The 21,097-nt window shown below is 34.8% G+C and overlaps 1 protein-coding gene across 6 annotated transcripts in view; it reads right to left on the reverse strand.

The window, feature by feature from the left end:
* Nucleotides 1–21,097, reverse strand: part of DAB1 (DAB adaptor protein 1) — a 2,980,230-nt gene that overhangs the window by 391,036 nt on the left and 2,568,097 nt on the right. For all 6 annotated transcript variants that reach the window (XM_044085518.1, XM_044085521.1, XM_044085520.1 and 3 more), the window contains one exon: nucleotides 3,335–3,394. In XM_044085518.1, coding sequence (XP_043941453.1) covers nucleotides 3,335–3,394 — 60 coding nt within the window. The remainder of the gene's footprint in view (nucleotides 1–3,334; nucleotides 3,395–21,097) is intronic.

The following is a 21,097-nucleotide window of genomic DNA, read 5'->3' on the forward strand; positions in this document are numbered from 1 at the left end:
TTGTATTGAAATGAATGAGGAGGACATGAAAAAGGGTGAACGTATTATGTGTTTTCTGAGTATTTTCCAGTGCCTTGTGCTTATTAGGATGCTGGAATCAGTACATTTGGTAAACATTTTACAACTTGTGATAGTTTCCTTGAATCAGCAAATACTTTAATGATGGGGCATCTTTTGTTGCTGTTCCCATGGGAAACTCAAAGGACTAACTTTTTTTATTGTCTGGTGTTACTTTATTATTATACTAATCATTACTGTATATTTCCATCTTATTTGTCACATTTTTATTAATATTTCAGCCAAACTTCTCTAAACTTATAATATTCTACAAGACTGTATATTTCAGTGACATAGCTGGATAATCTATCATTTAAACTCTGATTTCTTTTGTGAATGATTTATAACTCTGCAGTTACTTATGGCTTCAGGTTTAACTTATATAGCATGATTTTTTTCAATATCCTTATAACATTCTCAGTTAAGCTTTTCTGAATCTATTTAGCTACACAGCAACCAAAATTTTGGATCTCATTTGCATTATGCAGTTTGATAACCTTTCTCATATATTCTGTGTCTACCTCTTTTTGTTTTATTAACTTGTCATCAGTATGTGGGAACACTTTGCAGTACATTATGCATTATGGTTGCAACAACAAATTTCTCTTTGATCAGGATACATTGATCAGTTTTCCACCACAGTACTGAAAGCACTCACACAATCAGCATTGTTTTCAGTTTGTACAATAAATAAAGCCAGATACCTTTCTTTAAATATATTGCATAACAGTTGTATTATAGTTATATAACATTAATGTCTGCTGCTATGAAAACTAATATTTTTCTGACAAAGGTTTCAAGCACTTATGCCAGTCATAAAGAAATTCAACCTGATACAGCTAACAAATAATGTCACCTTAAGAAAAAAGGTAAATTTACATTATCTTGTAGAATTTGTTAACATAAATAATCATAGCACGCATGTTATATATAAATACCTATATCTAATAAATATATATATATATATATATATATATATATATATATATATATTATACATACATACACATACAGATAGATAGCTGTGTATTAGGTCCTTCAGTTGCAGACAATGCACTTTGGAATGCATGTGTAATGAATCAGTTGCATATATAAAACTTTTTGCACCCATTTCCAGTTGCTTTGTCATAATAAAAAATATGAATGCAATTCTCTTTAGATATATAATTCCTGCAGCATTATTGTTGATTATGTCATCTCTGATATGAAAAGCTAATCTACATGGTTTCACTTCTTTATGAAAACGGCATTCGTTGAACCACAACCATTATACGAGTCCACACCAGTGCTCCAGCCTTTGATTTTCATGATTTGATAGGCCACTTCTAACACTATTTAGCTTTGAAAAAGTCTATATTCATGATTTGATCTTACTACTGGTTGGATGCATTTGTACTGTTATTGTGTTATGTCCAACATACAAAATAATACATATAGATATTAATAACACACTAGTGAGAGGCTCAATTTAGTCTTATTCAATGATTAAACTAGCAAAATGGTGCTTCCCATCACAGTATGCACACCCATGTTTCTTGCAGTTTAAAAGATGAAAGAAGATTGTGGATGAAATCCAAACCCTGTTTGGTTTTCTTCTTTAAACTCTCTAGGGTTTTAATACAGTAGACAGGCCATCCTGAATGTAAGAACACAAAGATACTTGTAGGATTTTATGAAGTAATTTCTAATCTGTTCCTGAAAAAGGAAGTCTCATTTTAGCTAGATGTGCTGAGCAGACTTTCTGAAAACCATGAGAAATTAAAATATTTTCTTTTACATATGGTTTACATTCAGTTTCACTCAAACATTGTGCATGAAGTGAGTTATCATAATGAATTCAGTTACTGCTCGACAAACTGTCTTATAGTATTTTGTGCAGTTCAATATTTCATATGCAAAACACAGCATTATACCATAACTGCGTAATATAACATTCATTATAAAACCTGGCAATGCAAATTCATGTACTTGAAACAATTTTCTCATAGAACTAAATTAAGGTCTTTGGGCTTTTAATGCTGATTGCTTGCTTTATTAAATAATTAATATGTCATTTCTTTTCTCTCTGTACTGAACCTGAGTAATATACATTTATAAGCTTTTAAACAGGAACAGTAGTTCCACATTATATCTATTTTAGTTGTATTTTTAAATGAATGCATGTTAGAAGTGACCTCTGCAAAACATTATCAATGTGAAACTGATACGTGGCTCTAAGAGGTAGCTTAGTTCTGTCAAAAGCACCTTTGTTTTGTAACATGAGGTATCAGGTTTCAGTTTATCAGTGTCATGGGAGAAGCTCCTCTTCCCATTAAGCTTTTGAAAATTCAGAAAAGGCAATGGAAAATTATATTTCTAAGCTAAATGGATGTCTTTCTTTTCACTGCTAATTGTAAAGTAATCTACCATCTGTTTTACTGCAGCAAATGTGTCCTTGAACACATAACTGTGAAACAGACCACGTGGAATTGTAGAATTACTGGAAGAATCTCAGATAAAACTAACATTGCGAAACACAGCAAGGATACAAGGTAAGTGATCATGAGGACGCTACGATGCCTAGCCATCTGCATACACTATCTCTCTTCAACTCTCACGCAAATGAATGTATACACACCCAAAAATATGACTCCAAAGGTAAAGATGAGCTAGCCAAGTTTTATATACCTTACAGCTGACTAAAGTACTGCAATTATATAACCGTGCATTCATACAAAGCATACTTCAAAGAGGCTACATCTGTTCATATCATGATTTCAAATTCATTTCATAAATGAATATCAGATCTATTTTAGTATCAAAATAATAATGACTGATACTTAATTATTTCACAGTTTATATAACGTGTTTCTAACCACAACCAAATTCTTAAGTTTCTTTGTATGCTACACAGTAGAAAGACCAACACATAATATATAGCAGCTCAGTTTTCCATAATAACCTCAGATATTTAATAGTTACTAAGTATTTAAATACCCATGTAATAAAATGTATTCTAAATTTCATATTTATCCACAATAAATAAAAAAATCAACTTCTGTTTGACATGTACAGATAGCCCATTTCATATATATATATATATATATATATATATATATATATATATATATATTTGACTCTAAGACTGTAAGTATTAACTGAAAACATTATGTCTCCTTATAGTTTAGGAGTAAATAAGAAAGCACCAGGCTTCTGATTCAGTTCACATTTGCATGCACAGAGCTTTAGGTAAGTATTTATTTCTCATTATTAGACCAAGCACAGAAAGCACACCTACACTTATTGGTTGACTTTTTGGCACATCATAGACACCTTCTTTCTGCTGGCTTGTTGGAACCTGCATAGCAATTAAGCAAAAAAAAAAAATAAAAATAAATAAATATATAAATAAAAAATATAAGTATTTAACAATAAGGCAAAAACAACTGCAATAATATCATATAACAGATGATATATAATTATCCAATAAGATAATAACACTTTTCAATGGAAAACACTGTCTTATTTAGCTATATGTAATCAAAGTTATTTCCAGTCCTTCATTTTCGTTTCACTAATAGAATAAACATAGATTCAAATACAAAGTTTAACATCAATTCTAATTGCAAAAGTAATATGTTATCTAGAAAAGAACAACAAATGCAACTTACTCTGTACCAGTTTTGTGGTTTTCCAGTATAAAACCTGAGCTGGTCATACAGTAATTGGATACTGACAGTGCTTACAGGATTGTTGGTTCACTGCACTGTCATGCAGTACCTATAAATGTTAGATTAGTGAACAACTATTTTCTCAGACAAAGTCCAAAGGCTATAAAGCAGTTAAGTTCTTAGTAAAAAAAATACACTTTGATGACTAAGGATTGCAAGTCAAACATGCTTACTCAGTAGACTGTTAAGCACATTTTTCTTAGCCTGTTTTTTTTTTTTAAATCTTCTGTTAAGAAAATGAGCAGATTTTTGCATGCATGTATCTGCTGTAGCTGATGTGCAATGGTATGGGCAAAGACTATATGCATATGGAATTATGATTAGCTAGTGAAGTCAGCATATGTTTCAGAAAAGGAAATTTCTCCTGTTTTGTAAATATGGGTTTACATGTATGACAAAGAGAAAACTGGAAGAATATGAAGCAGATGGTCTGAGAAGAAATGAGAGGAGGTGAATACCAGAATATATCCATAGGTACTAAGGTTATCTTACCACTTGCGAGGGGATGAGCAAGTACAACAAAGAGAAAAAGTTATTATATTGATGGAAAAGAGAACTGGGTGAGCAGTGGGAGAGCATGCAGACTTTGTAGTGAAAATACACAGAGGTCAGAGTCACTTTCCAGACTTTGGAGCTGTAAGGAGGGAACATTAACCACAGAGTCAACCAAAACAGGTGGACAGTGACAGTATTAACACTGAGTAAAGATGTAAGTTGTGGAAAACTGGAATTAGTTTATTTAGTCAGTGACACCCCTTGTTGAAACAGTATTTTATCTAACAAACTAACAGTACTACTTGAAAGACTGCTGAGGGTGATCAGCCTTGGAATATAAGCAGTGAGTAACTGTTTAAGAAATTTTCAGTCATTATAACTAACCTTTAATCAATTAAGAAAACAATTAACTTAGCAAGCCATACTTTAATCCAACAGCAAGCATAAAAATATACTAAGATGAATGCAGGTTTTCAGTTAAATCTCATCCAGTCACTACAATACTGAGAGATGTATTATACCATGTCATAACGACTAGTGATGAAAATACCCCAGAAACTAAGGTTCAGTTGTAGATGTCAGAGCCTACGATTGCTCAATACAGCTGTTGGATGCAGCAAATGTTTGATTTTATATCATGTTTATTTATTTTGGCATAACCAGTACACTTGAAGACAGATGCACATGTAATGCATCATTGCACACCATACATTTTTATCATTATTATTATTATCATTATAGTACTTGCAGCAGTACACCATATGTCACTTCACTTATATCAGAAGGCAAAAATGAAATGTAGATGATCAAGAAACCACAAGCATTTTACTCAGCATATTTTGGTTCTTGTAATGGCTTCACTAATATCAGGATTGTCTTTGTACCCAGCACACTATTCTGTTATTCGTTTGAAAGGCTGTTTCACTAATAGTACCTGGTGTTTGACTGTTTTATCTGAATTTATATTCTGTTCCCACATCAGAATTGTTCCTCTTAAAGGTCTGATATTTACAATCGGTGTCCCAAATTCCAGACATCTTCCCACATTACTCAATTATCATTACATAATCCAGCACTCTTTCTTCCTTCCTACTGCAAACAGCACAAGCCCACATTTATCATCATCTGGTACATCGTTCCAAAAGTTTTTTCCTTGTTTCTCTATTACCCTTCTCTACATTGATCTAGTCTTTCCACACTCACAGAACATGTTGGTCATCACAGCTTCATCTGAACTATATCTACGCCATCTGTAATCTGCTGCATTCCATAACATTTCTACTTTTAATTTTGTAACAGTCGACCTGTTATTCAATCATACTGAAGGTTCACAAGTTCTGATACTTCTAATTACTCTCTGCAATCTTTTCATTAGCTTCTCCATTTCTGTACCTATTCAGTTCCCCACAAACTTACCATTTTACCCACTTTAACCCTAATCCATCTCAGATATATGCCTTATCACATCATATTATGATCACCTCGTGTCTTCATTTTGTCTTTCTGTCACATGCCCTTCACCAATGCAGACTTATTCCATACTCCAGCACCTTCCTTCCATCTCCCTTCTTTCTGTCCATAACATGGCACTCATTTTTCCTCTGACTAAAGAATCTCCTTAGCTTTTCAATTTCTTGAAAGCGCGGAGTTTTTCATTTCTATCCTGTATCATTATTTTCCTTATCTGGTTGTCAAAGGGAAAACCTGTTATCTGCACTGGCTTCTACTTATCATATTGATTAAACCTTCCTCCTATTCATCTTCTCATTCTCACCGGCTTCTACTTATTGCATTGATTCAACCTTCCTCCTACTCATCTTCTCATTTTCACCGGCTTCTACTTATCGCATTGATTCAACCTTCCTCCTACTCATCTTCTCATTCTCACCGGCTTCTACTTATCGCATTGATTCAACCTTCCTCCTACTCAACTTCTCATTTTCACCAGCTTCTACTTATCGCATTGATTCAACCTTCCTCCTACTCATCTTCTCATTCTCACCGGCTTCTACTTATCACATTGATTCAACCTTCCTCCTACTCATCTTCTCATTCTCACCGGCTTCTACTTATCGCATTGATTAAACCTTCCTCCTACTCATCTTCTCATTTTCACCGGCTTCTACTTATCGCATTGATTCAACCTTCCTCCTACTCATCTTCTCATTCTCACCGGCTTCTACTTATCGCATTGATTCAACCTGCCTCCTACTCATCTTCTCATTCTCACCGGCTTCTACTTATCACACTGATTCAACTTTCCTCCTACTCATCTTCTCATTCTCACCGGCTTCTACTTATCACGTTGATTCAAACTTCCTCCTACTCATCATCTCATTCTCACTGGCTTCTACTTATCGCATTGATTCGACCTTCCTCCTACTCATCTTCTCATTCTCACCAGCTTCTACTTATCGAATTGATTCAACCTTCCTCCTACTCATCTTCTCATTCTCACCGGCTTCTACTTATCGCATTGATTCAACCTTCCTCCTACTCACTTTCTCATTCTCACCGGCTTCTACTTATCGCATTAATTCGACCTTCCTCCTACTCATCTTCTCATTCTCACTGGCTTCTACTTATCACATTGATTCGACCTTCCTCCTACTCATCTTCTCATTCTCACCCCACACCATAACTGTTTTGACATACTCTGTAATATGTCCTACTACATTCTAAAAAAAGGGAATACATTTAGTGTCCTGGTATCTAAACTGCAACATCCTCCCTTCATTATGCATCATCACTTACCATCCTTATGTTGTTTTCTTATTTTTTTTCAGTCTGATAAGAAACCCATCAGAAATCTACCATCATAAGTTTGAGACCTGTTGTTCCCTTTGCCTTAGCTGATTTTTCCAAATAAATTATTTCATCCCTAATCCTCCACATTTCCACCTCTAAAGTAACTCTATAGTATCTGTTTCCAATTATTCTGTCTTGCATATCAGGATATGCCAGAAAGCATACACTATTTAAAAAAAACTCAATTTCTGCTCCATGATCAACTATTTTGTAACTGTCGCACACGACTGTACTCACAAAAGTGCTATATCATTAAAGTGCAAAACAGCATTCACAAGTGAAAAAAACAAGAGCAAAAAATGGTATTTTTCTAGGGACAAGCCTACCTTACTTCTGATATGAGATGTTGTACCCCCATGTCCCTTCAACTTATATATACCAAGTCCTGGGTCATTGCACCTTTGAAAAAGGAGAAATCTCTGACATATGACAATCTCGATCTTCTGGGACAAAAGCCAGTAGTCACACTGTAATGTGTACATAAGAGTGTTCATTGCTTGTGATTGGCAAATGACCTGTCTCTCCTGCTTCATTAATCCATCTTGAAAGTATATCTGTCAGACTGTTTCATCTGTAAGAAGACTAAGACTAATCTGTTTATATTTCTGATACATCGCTTTCCTTCATGTATTGTACCTTTAGCTTTAAATATATCATCACATCTCTTCCTCTTTTTCTGCTTGTTTCCTTAGTTTCCTCCATTATTTCCTGTTACAACTTGTCCAGCATAAACTGAACATTTTATGCCAATTTTGTTAAACGATTGCCGTTTTTCTAACAGTTTTAAAAACCTGCAGTGTTTTTGGTAGAATTGCTTACTATTTATTCATCAACATGACACTATCATCCATGAATAAACTGATATATTTCCAACTCATGTTATCAAATCCAGCTTGCACCAGCATTTGTCTTATCTACCTTAAGCTATCTATGATAAGAACAGAATTATGTATACAGAGAAATCAGAAAGAAAAAAATAACTTAAAGCTATAAAGATGAAGAAATTTAGCTAGGATGATTTTAATTGGAAGACACTGATATATGTAGTCAAGTAAGAAAAACATTTTAACAGACTTTTTTTTTTTATATACAAATGTCTAGATTACTAGATCTCACACAAATGATGGATACCATAGTCATATTGTGGGTTGTGATTCACCATTTACTTCAAGTTATATGAATAATTTTGCAATGCAAGCTCCTGTGACTGAGTTTGCTGGTAAAGTTTTTAATTTTGACAGTCTGCCTAGTGTGTTGAGTAATTAATTGCTATGAGGTGTTTTTTTTTACCTTGAAGACCCAATGATGTTAAAAAGATTTCAGCCGTTAGTAGCTAAATAAGCAGACAGAAATAAGCATATAGATAAGGAATGAGTAGAGAATAAGACAAGAAAAAGTGATATTTGGATAATAAGAAATCAGTAGAAGACAAACTGTGTAACAGGAAATAAAAGAGAATCTTACCATCAGCGTGTCTTCAATATCTTTAACATGGAAAACAATGATTATTAAGAAAAGGACAAAATGCTACAACATGACAGTCTTTTGAACATGAGCACACAAATTGTATTGCTATCAAAAAACTATATTCAGAGTCATGTCCACTAAACATTCAACCATTTCATAATTTGCAAATGGGCTATGGAATTTTAATATTATGAGGTAGCATTTTTAAACTTTAAAGGAGTGAAAACATTAATTTGTAAGTCAGGCTGCTATATGGTTTGCAATTATAGTACTAGATGGGACATAATATTCCAAAGTGACTTGGTGGAACCTAAAAGATTCTACTGGCCATCAATTAACCACATTTGCATTTATGGATAATATATTTCCATAATATATGATCATAGGTGATTTTTAAGTGAAGATTTGCATCACTCAGTCAAGAACAGTTGATGCTGTGAAAAAGAGACAAATAGTAGGACATATAAAATATTGCATGATAAGTATAAGAATTAATCGGAGAAAGTTAGAAAAGGTTGGGTAGAGATAATAGAAAGGCAATGTATAAAATAATAATTAGAGAATATCTTTATGGCTTTGACATTTGCAACAAAATCCAAAAGGCCTAGGAGTTTTGTTTGGAAGTGTTTTACATAGGTATTTTATATTCCAGGCAAACTATGATTTTTTTTTTTCCTGAGGCAGATATCAAATGTTGTAGGTATGGTAGCAAAGATAGAGACAACTGGGAACATGGTTTTGGGATGCAATATTTTGGGGGACTTTTTTTTTTAAAAAATTCCTGCAGAGCACATTATCTGAAAATTTGTAGGAGCAAATGGTTATCAACGAAATAATTCTTTTGAGGTGGTAAATAGGATATGGATTGCTGAAGCAAGTTTATTGTTATTGCTTGCCAAAAAAAAAAATCTCTAGAAAATGGAAATCAGAATCAAAACCAAATGAAACTGAAGTGGTGAATGTTGTAAAGAAAATAAAAGAACTGCAGATGGGATCTATAGAAAAGGGAATAAGAAAACTGCAGAGAAATAAATGGAATTTGTGTACAAACTATGCAGAATAATGTTCAGGAGGAGGAAAAAGGCTTATGGGAAGCCAATAATTGAGCAGTTTATGTAATGTTTGTCTGAATGTTAGTTGTTAAAAATATTTTTATTTTACTTAGTATTGATATTATATTAGTATTTACTAGGAAAATCTAACTGAAATGGCTGCGATAACTTTTCAGCATTGGCCCAGGGAGAAAAGTTCCACAATTAAGTACAAAATAAACTACTGGTTACAGATATATGGTTATAAGTTAAATACAACTGCAAAGCAATAGCAGAAACTGCTCCTAAAAATAATTGAGTAAAATGTTATAAAGCTGACAGCATTAGAGGCTAGAACAAAAGGATAGCGATGCATACATTAATTTTATTGTATAAGGATTGCAGTAGTAGCAGAAAAATACAATATCTATGAAGAGGAGTTAGAAACCAACTAAAAAGTAAAAGAAAAACATAGATCAAAATGTGCATAATATATAGCAAAGAGTAGCTCAAGAAGATAAAACACTATATTAATGTGAAGAAGGTTAGGACAGAATTTCTATTTGAATGCATGAATTTGTTGCAGTTTATGTTCTTTTCATTTATTATATGTGTACAAATGTCACTGTCTACAATACAAGAATTTTGAAAAAGTATTTAAAAAGTAGTAGTAGCATCTGTTAAATAATACAGATTTCTGGATATTCATTCTAGAAAATGCCTTAACTTTACTGCTACCCCATGGTACTTCAGAATAGGGAACAGCCTCAGGAAGATAATGCATTACTTCCGAAAAAGTTCTCACTTCCATTCTTACTAGTTATGAGTCATTAAAAGAATAAATTGCATATTTTAATGTTCTGAAATGTTGAGAAAAAGTAGTACAGATTTTGAAGAGAAAGAGGTAGCTGTATTCAATACACCCTGCAATGATTGAGAATTTGGAAGAAAAAGTAGTCCACTTGGCAGCAAAATTAAGTGAGAGTGATGATGCTGGGGAACATTTCAGATATACATAAGTGAGAATGATGATGCTGGAGAACATTTCAGATATACATAAGTGAGAAGGATGATGGTAGAGAACATTTCAGATATACATAAGTGAGAATGATGATGCTGGAGAACATTTCAGAAATACATAAGTGAGAGTGATTATGCTGGAGAACATTTTAGATATACATAAATGAGAAGGATGATGCTAGAGAACATTTAACATATACATAAGTGAGAGGGATGATGCTAGAGAACATTTAACATATACATAAGTGAGAAGGATGATGGTAGAGAACATTTCAGCTATACACACATTCAAATATCTCATGCATGGGCTTTAATGTCCTTCTAGTCTGCCAATATATATATACATACATACAAATATCTCAAGCACAGGCATTAATGCTCTTCTAGCCTGCCAACATACCAAAACACTTGTTCCCATAATAAGTGTCCAGGCTGTTCTACAAAATAACCAACCTAGTGTTTCCTTGAATGTAATTTGGTAGCCTGTTCCATGTATCAGCTGCTGTGTCAGACTAATCTTGCCCCCCCCCACCGAGTACTCATTGGGTGTTATACCATGACAGCTACAAAAGATTACAACCAAACCCACTGGTATTTTAACAAAATCGGTACATAATAACATATAAATGGTTACTGACAAAACTAATATAATTTTGTCCATGAAGCACAGGTATGTTGGGTGAGGAAGTAATACATGGAGTTTAAAGGTGAGCTGGCAATGGCAGGACAGACAATGAAGGAGTGAAAAGACAAGGTTTGGAGGAAGAACTTGCAAGTTACCGATACTCTGGGAGGTTTTAGCTATGTAAATTTTAGGAATATGATGACTTGGATCGGGATTTCAGTTGGATAGCATGCATGTCATGGAAGTATATTAACTTCCCACATAAAAACGAAATGGCAGTGAGGAAAACTTAGAATAACTGTGGTTCACCTTGAGGACTGGCACAGAAAAGATCAAATCCAGTTTTGCCTTGGCTTTGAAGTTTGGTAAAACTACTTTGAAAAATATTAATTTTTCTTTACTGTGATTTTTCCAAGCAAAGGCTTAAACACTGACAGTGTGATTTCTTGAAGCATAAGGGATTATCTCTAAGGAATGCAAAATATAAACGGATGTGTAAACCTTTTCTTATAGGGAAGAGAAGGATTACAGCTGCAACAGTAGCATTTGGAAATTATCTACACTTTACAGATATGCTTATGATGGTGAGTTTGTATTACCAGAATAGGTGATAACGCGGGTGACATAGAATACACAGTCTTTTAACGGTGATGAATAGCAGCTCAAACATCCAATAACTTTCAAGGGCATAAACAGACATGCATTTTGCTTTAGTTGTAGGATAATGCAGTACCAAGAGGCCATGATCATTGACTAATGAGATTATAGTTGAACTAGAGGACTTTGTTAATAATATAACTATTCTTGAATTAGGACTGACCTTTTTCAATAGCTTATAGTTTTACAATTATTTTGTACAAAACTACAAGTTATATAAAGCTTTCTTGGAACATCCATGCAATGTGTTACAGGTATTACTTTGCTGAACTTTTCTGCCATACTGCCATAGCAATGAATGGCTGCATGCCATCAAAACATGTGCACTTTTTGATTTACTGTACCTTGTTATTCCAATCCAAGTAACAGTTCCAGGAAAGTGCACATAGCAAATTAGTATTAACTGTACCCATGGACAGCTGCATTTGCTTGCAGCCTTTACCAGAGATAATGATGCAGCACTACACACCTGATCCTTCTTACAGCTGTAGTGTTACAGTAGTCTCTGCATTGCTCTAGTATAAGGCACTATATATTTATGAATTCCAGACATTGCATTATAAATAAAAGGAGCAGCTTCCCTAATAGTCCATACTACGTTTCAGGTAGACAAGGCTCCCTGTAGGCTAGTATATCATACATGCATATTTTTCAAGATTTAAACATTTGAAAAGGAACCAGGTAATAATGATTCCACAATATATGGCATGCAAATTTTATCACTCACCCAAATATCCAGGTTCCTTGTAAAACTACCAAAACTATTTAAATTATGTAAGCCTATACAGAGATTGCTCCAAAATCTTCTAATTTTACCAGCAAAAAATGCTCTCTGACTTTGGGATTGGCCTTTTTAGTACAAACATCATATTCTTATGTATGTACATTTTAGCACAGCTATTAACCTTGATGCTGTACATAATTTGTAATATGGGGTCATGAAAGATCTTGTGCTAATAACAACTTTCCACACATATACCTATAACAGAGACTATACAAATTTAACAACTTCCACCAAAGGCTAACATGCATATATCTGTATTTCTCTTTTCTTTTTGTAAACCTCTTTTGTACTACTTCAAGTTTTTTTTTCAAATGCCCTTGAGTATAAATTCAAATGGTGCTATTGTACTCAAGTAATGGTCTTATATAAGTTTTAAATATGAAAGTCAATACATGCTCATCTCTAATAAATAATCTCCTTAGCAGGTACCCCATATACTTAGTTGCCTTTATAGAAATCTGCTCTACATATGAATTAAAGGACAGCTTAGCTGTAATAAGTATACTCATATCTTTATATTCTTGTACCTCATTTAGTGGGGGAGACACCAAATATAAAGGAAGCCTTGGGCATATGTTTGAAAAATACAGTTTCTTACATTTGTTTAGACTAAATGTCAAACCTGTTTCCAGTGCCCAACAACTTTCAGAGTGTAAATAATTATTTAATTCATTTATATCAGAGGGATTTTGAATTGAGAAACCAGTCTTGCAATCATCAGCATACTTACAGACCCAGAATTTATTATTCTTGGGTAATGTAGTAGACACCAAATGTGACAGGTCCCAAGACAGAACTCTAAACTACTCCAGATTTAACCTGTGAGTAATCAGAATAAGAATACTGTATTCTAGCACATTGTTGTCAGCCATGTAACCAATTATCAGTCTACCTTATGATGTATATATTAACTTCATGTTCTTGTAAACATTTTATATTAACCTTGTTAGGAAAACTATCAAAGGCTTTTGCAAGATCTGGAAAAATAACTCCAGGATATAGGCTCAGATCCAAGGCCATAGTTATCTGTTTATTAAAGCTAATCAAGTTACTAAAAGTAGATTGTCCTTTTATGAAATCATGTTGATTAATATGAAGGATCTCTATGTTCTCAATAAGATCTAATAGGCATCTCTCAAAACATTTTCCTAATAAGGAAGTTAAACTGATGAGTCTAAAATTACCCATCTGATCCTTTGGGCCATCCTTATGATTTAAAGCTACACATGACAGTTTCCAGGCTTCTGAAACAGTTCCTGATTCTAATAGTTTATTACATGTTAAACTTTAAGTAGGTCAAATAGAATTTTTTTTACAGAATTCAGCAACTGATTTGGGATCAGAATAGGGCCCATAGAGGTAGCATGTTTTAACTTGGCAAGGGCTCTGATAATATTTGTTCCTGTTATCACTGGGCAGGACCCTGTTACAAAATAGCTGTAGACATCATCCTTATATATACTAACCCAATGCTTGAAAATAATAAATTAAATTCATTGGCGATTTTACTAGGCTCAGTAATTTTCTCACCATAAATTAACATCAGTAATGAAAAAGCATTGCTATTAATTTCATTTATACATCAATATAAAAGCTTTTTTGAGATATTATTAATTCATTCATTTTCAAAATGTATTTTGCAGTTAGTGATTCCTTTTTCAAATTCTTACATGGTATATTAAACTTCTTTCTGTTCATATTTAAAGGGAACCTTACTAAGGTTTTTAAGCTCCACTTTTTCCTCCTAAACAATCTCAAAGTATCTTTGTTCCATCAAAATGAGAAAGTGAAATTGCTTCTATTTTGTTGTACAATTGTAGTAACTCCCTCTCAAAGCAGCTTCTCCAAAACACTATATCCATATCAACTATTTGATCTACGAAATTATAGTCATCCAATCACATCTCACATAATGCTCAGTAAAACTTTTTAAATCTAACTTTCAATATTCATATGTCTTTAAATGTGTGTAACTGATTAATGAATTATCAATAACAACTGTGAAAGAGTTATGGTCTGATGACCCTAATGGTGGGAGTATCTTTATGGATTCAACTTTAGTCGGTACACTAGTCAGTATAACCTCCAAGAAATGTTTTCCCAGTATTGAATTTTATGAACTGAGTCATTCCATAGTATGAGACAAGATCAACAAATTCTAAGTAAGAGCTAAAACATAGCGACTCCCAACATTTTCCAGGGTAATTTAATCATCCAGTAATAGTATGTCACACCTTTACAATTCAGGCAGTCATCTAAATTATGTAACTACTCCCTATGCAAAGCATTGTCCATATTTGGTGTACAATATGACAGTAGTATATATAGCTTTTTTGTTGTACCTGCATGAATCTGAGCTGTCACTGTCTAATACATAGGTGTATTCTTAAATAGGGATGATCTGACAGAGCTATGTGCCGATAAAACTACCCCACCACCTCTTGAATCTTGCCTTAAGCATTCATATGTTACAAAATGTTTTAAATGAAAAAGAGAAGAATCCCAGGTTTCTGTTATCATTCTGATTTTATATTGTTCTGCAGCTGTTAAGCAGCTTAATTCAGTGAACTTATTTCCCAAGCTTCTAGCATTACTTAAAATACATTTTACTGGTTCCTATATAACTTTACAATCCCTTTTTGTTCTAATACTAAAAAAGGAATCAATTGATCAATAATTTTACTAGCCAAGTAGCTTGCACCATAGATACATAGGCAAAAATTGTCTTGAACAAATAGCCAGCAATAATGAAAACTCTCGTTCTAGAATTTGTAGTAATTGTACATTACACATCAATGAAGTTTATCTTAAACAATAATGAACCTTGGTGCATAATTAATTTGTCTAAGAAAAGGATGGATGAACATTAATCTTTTTTAGAAATTCTGTTATACTCAACTTTAAATACATGACATGCTTAAGGGGTGTATGCTTTAAATCAATAGTCCCTACATATATTAAATATATACTATATGCCAGTTTCACTAGTCTCAGTCTTTGCAAAACCTTAAAAGTGTCTGCTAATCTCAACCCCAGGACAGCAGATAGAGTAAGTATATAGACATAGATTACATAGATTAGTACTAGGCTAACTGCCACTGTGGGGCATTTCAAACCAAGCCAATTACCCCATGTGAGAATCAAACCCCACACCTTGTGTCTGTAAGGTAAGCACCTTAACCATTATGCCAACCTCCCTCCCAGGACTTATCCATTTTAATAGTTCTTTAATAACAGGTTTCAGTACTGACCCAACCAAAATTAACACTTCATAAGATTCAGTTACCCCTTGCCAAGTTATCTTTTCATTGTCTTTAACATCAACATAATCCAATGTATTATGAGGTTCTGCCTGACTTATATTTTTAATTTGTCTCCTGATAGTAATATTGTTATAACATGCATCTGATTCAGGTGCCAATAGAACAGAAGGAGAATTTGGTTTACTATCATGAACTCAACTCACAAGGGGATTGAGTCCATCTGGGAGAGTCCCACACTGCAAACACTGCAATGTTGAAAACTGATATTACTGATTCTCCAGCTGTGCCCCCTTCTGGACCCATGGCAACACCTGTAGTTGTGTCCACAGAAGTAGGGAGTTTGAAGATTTGGTGTTGGGTATACCAGAATTTGGCATTCTGACTTTTATGGAATGCTGTCGAGCATATGAGGACTTGACCCCCTGTGAGTGGAGTACATGATAGTAAACCAGAGAATTCTCTATACTTGCACATTCTAAGTTTTCAATACAATTATTCCTAATTTCACTTAAAGCCTTTGTATCATCAACTTCCTTTCCATTCCTAGGTAAAATGACTTCTGGGTATATTGTTTTACAAATGAACTTGAATCTTTGCTATCCAGAGAGTCATGTAATTCATCTGAAATGAGGTTATCTATGGAATAATTTTCCCCGTATTATGTGTCAGCTACCCCATCAGTAATACTTAAATTTACTGGAGTTCAGATGCAACATCCACAACCTGCTTCTCTGCCTCATCACATCCAGTATTTTTATTCATTTTTGTAATACAGTGTTTTGTCTCCTTCTTCATTTTATTATCCTTAGCTTCATTCTTCGTTGGAGAAACTTGTTTATTAAAACTCCCATTCACACTGTTATCCAGAAGTAATTTCTGAGTAACATTCTGTTTATGACAATCCAAACACTCATAGGTCAATTTTATCAATTAAGTATTAAGAAATTACAGTAAATGCTTTTCTAAAATGACACAAGCATGGATCTTTATTATTGTTGCTTAAGGATTTGCTTCACCTTACTTATAATACACTTTACAATATACACATTCTTTAATATAATTTGATTTTATAAGCTCTTCCAAAACCTAAACATTTAGTGAATCCATGTTTCACTGAATTTTTAAATAAATATATATATATATATATATATATATATATATATATATATATATATATATATATATATATGTGTGTATTAGTGTGTGTGTGTGTGAAAGAGATAGCAAAATATTTTATAGCCTTACATGACTTTCCGTAAAACTGATCTAAAATACTGAAGGCTGAGGAGAAGTGCAGAAAAAATAACAGATAAGATTTATTTGTATATGTCTTTATATATCTCACCTCCTTGACATCCCAATTATCCTTCCAGCTATGTTTCAACACTCTCCTATACTCCCAGCAAGTACCGAAATAGCTCCTTACCAGACAATACTGGATATGTCACTTCACTAAGCAGGTACATTAACTTTTTCAATGAGGTGGTCTTGTGATGAAATTCCTATTAGTGGGGACTAAAAACCCAAAGTTGAGCCATGGACACAGAGATAATATCCTGTGATTCAGAGCTGTCACAATCCCTGCCCTGCAGGAGCAATATACATGTCTGTCACCCCCACCCTTTGAAATGCTGGGCTGCAAGCTTTTTTGGTCTGTACCAGAGATTGCATAGATAGCAGTTTTCCCTGCCCCCCTTCTCATTTGGATAGGAGAGCTGGTCATCAATGACTTCATTTTTCTCCAGCAGCCCATATCCTCCAATCAGTGGCCCACACCATTTCTTGACCTTAGTTTGAATGAAGAACAAATGGATGCCCTACGTTTGTGCTGCCAAGCTACAAGCATAGCAATTAACTCACAGCTTTAAAGGGAGTAGTATGGTCACAAAATTAATAATGGTTCTTGTTGCAGCACCCTTGTAACATCCAAATTATAATGGATTCGGGAAGCCTAATCCTTCTATTTCATAGGTTCATAGGTAGGTACTAGGCTATCAGCCCAAGGGCCTACGTAAGCCTAGCCAGCAAGGTTCCATAGCTTACGCCACCCAAGAAAGTTATTTTCCTGTGCTACTGTCCAGCAGAGACACAGAAGTAATCCATGGGGTGTATTTCCTATTTCCCATCCAATCATCAAGGTTTTTCTTGAAGAGTGCTAATGAAGAACTTTGCTTGACATAGATGGGTAGCTTGTTCCAGAGTATAGGAAGTCTCTGGGACAGGAATCTATCCCTCCAGCGTGTCCTGTTTATTGTGGTGACAAGGTTTAGGTCCCTACAGCGTGTAGCTCAGAGGAATTGGGATTTCTTTAGGTGTAGCATGTCCAACAGCTCTGGGTTTGACATAGATTTATATGTTAGGCAGAGATCACCTCGGAGTAGGTGATATGCTACGGAGTAAAGATGTAGTTTCTTGAGGCGGTCAGTGTAGGGCATTTGTTTGAGGCCAGTAATCCTCTTTGTGAGGTACTTCTGTGGCCTTTCCAGCTGCTGCGGATGTCTTGTGAGGTACATTCCAAAAGGGGCATTGTACTCTATAATGGGTCTTATGAGTGATGAGTAGAGGGGAATAATGACCTCTTTTTTCCGGATGAGAACCCATTTATAATGAGGTGAGCCATGTAGAAGGACATCTTCACTACTGTGGCGATGTGACTACCAAAGGAGAGACTACTGTCCACCTGGGTCCCAAGGTCTCTTATCACGCATTCGGTGTTAAGTAGATTGCTGCCTATGTGGTAGTTCATGGGTACAGAGCTTTTACCAAAGAGGATGACATTGCACTTTTTGGCATTGAGCTTGAGGCCATGGCTCTGACACCAGGCATCTGTCTCAGTGAGGCCCTTCTGTAGGATGTCCACATCATTTGGGGACTTGACTATGGCTCCTAGTTTGCAGTCATCTGTGAACTTCATTAGCCAGAGGCCTTCTGTATTAGCCTGTACTTCAGAGAAGTAGATACCAAACAGGAGAGGTCCCAGGATGGAACCCTGTGGTACTCGACTTGTTACTGCTTTGAAGTCAGATTTGGAGTCTGCAACTTTTACAGTGTGGGTTCTGTCAGTGAGCCAGATGGCAACCCATCTTGTGATGTAGGGATTTATACCTAGTTTAGTGAGTTTAGCTATAATTCCAGAATGGGGAATGATGTCGATAGCCTTGGCGAGGTCAAGATAGGCTGTGTGAACCACCTTACCCTCATCCACGGCTTTGGTGACTGCCTCAAATATGTCGATCAGGTTCAGGAGGCATGATCTGCCTTTCACAAACCCGAACTGGGTAGGACCCAGAGTTTGGAGGTTACCAATGTCTTTGTTTTTGAGTTCCATGATGATATGTTCCATGGTCTTGCAGACCAGGCTCGTTAGGCTAATAGGTCGATAGTTCTCGGGATCAGTGGTGGCTCCCCCTTTGTGGAGTGGGATAACTGTTGCTGTGCGCCATTCAGTGGGCACAAAGCCTGATGCGAGGCTATTATTGAACATGGTGCTTAAGTGGGGAGCCAGTTCATTCTGAAGTTTGTGTAAAACGCAGCCTGGATGTTGTCCGGTCTCATGGATGCTGTGCATTAAGGAGTTTCCTGCTAATAGAGAGTCAATTAAAAATTCCATCAAACCACTTTCTGAAAAACTGTTACCTGAATATCTCAATTTTAGGATTCCGGTAAGTTTGAAATATTTGGTTATGCTTAAATACTCAAACTACCTGTCTATGCACATTAACATAGAACCTCATGAGCTCAATCCTTTATCAGGATAATTCTTTAAGTTAGTAGGATTATTTTATACAGGGGATTAAAAAGCTAGGCAGATAATTTATGAAATCTGGATATTCATTGAAAGAGATCCAACCCCCTATATTCCTGGACCCCACTTATCTGAGAGTTGTGTTCACCTTTAGGGTCTTACCTCATTTTTCATAGGTTCCAATTGTCTTGGTTTCTGTCCATAGGCTATTCTATGTAATCAAGCTCATCTGGTATTGCCTTCATTCCTTCTCAGTATAAGCTGATGACTATCTAGTTCTGTTTTATTTTTCCTTCTTTTTTTGCCCCATTTGGGGATATGCTCTGAACGTTTCTTTGTTCCCCAGCACTTTTTCTTTTGTTAATCAGAGCTCTAGTATGGAACAGATCCATCTTATGAAATGAAACTTCTATTAATTTTATGTATAGCATTTGAAAGGATGTGGTGAGCCTTCTGCACCACATGATTTCTTCACCTACTCAGTTAAGTGTAAAATGGTTTACAATTAATTCCCATCTCTCTTTTTAATTTCTCCAAATCTTTTGGGATTCTAATACCATGATGGGAATGGATCCTGTTCCTAAGTCAAAGTATGATTAAAGTTCATAAAATTGTTATTGTTATAATCACTGATATCAGTCAGAAGTGCTCTTTGCAGTACCCACAATGTGCCCAATAATGACTTCTTCTGCACTTTCACTTTGTACGGGGTTACATGTATTTGTAACATATCTGGAAATGTCTGGGTATCTTTCATTCACATAAAATTATAGAGCTGAGGGCTCACATGAACTAAACTAAAGAAAAATAGCCCCACATCAAAAGTACTATAGCTGTAATATAACCGAGTCGGTACAACAGTGCAAGAAGTACAAGAACAAGAACAGTACAAGAAGTAAAACAGTAAACAATAGTAAAAACACAACAAAGTATTTTATTCTTTCATTCTTTTACTTCAAGAACTTCATCAGAATCTTCATCAGAGTACTTTTGGTTGTGGGCTAATTCCTTTAATCTTTCTTCTACATCGTTAATGTGAATAATTTCATGGACATAAAGTGTGTTTCTTAACTATTTGTCATAAAAGCTGCATTGCATATCATGCAAGTTACAGAAGACAACAATAGATAGTTGTACCCCAGGTGTACAAAGAAGATTAACAGCAGTCCGTATTTAATTTTTCACCTAGAACCCCTAGCCAAGAGACCAGGCCTCAGTGGCTACTATGTCAATAGATTCTGATTTCTTGCTACTCCAGCGTTTTATTCATTATTAGCCACGACCAATGCCAAAATATCATTGACTGCAAAACTTACTTTTATCACATAGGTCTATCTCCTCCTTGATGGCAACAAGAGATCTAATCTGATCCTTTAATAAATCCAACAAATCCACAATCTTATCGAACCGAGATTTGAAAAACTCGATTAGACTG

This window comes from Protopterus annectens, chromosome 10.part0 (genome assembly GCF_019279795.1).
Source record: "Protopterus annectens isolate FY-2018-M chromosome 10.part0, PAN1.0, whole genome shotgun sequence".
NCBI lineage: Eukaryota > Metazoa > Chordata > Ceratodontiformes > Protopteridae > Protopterus > Protopterus annectens.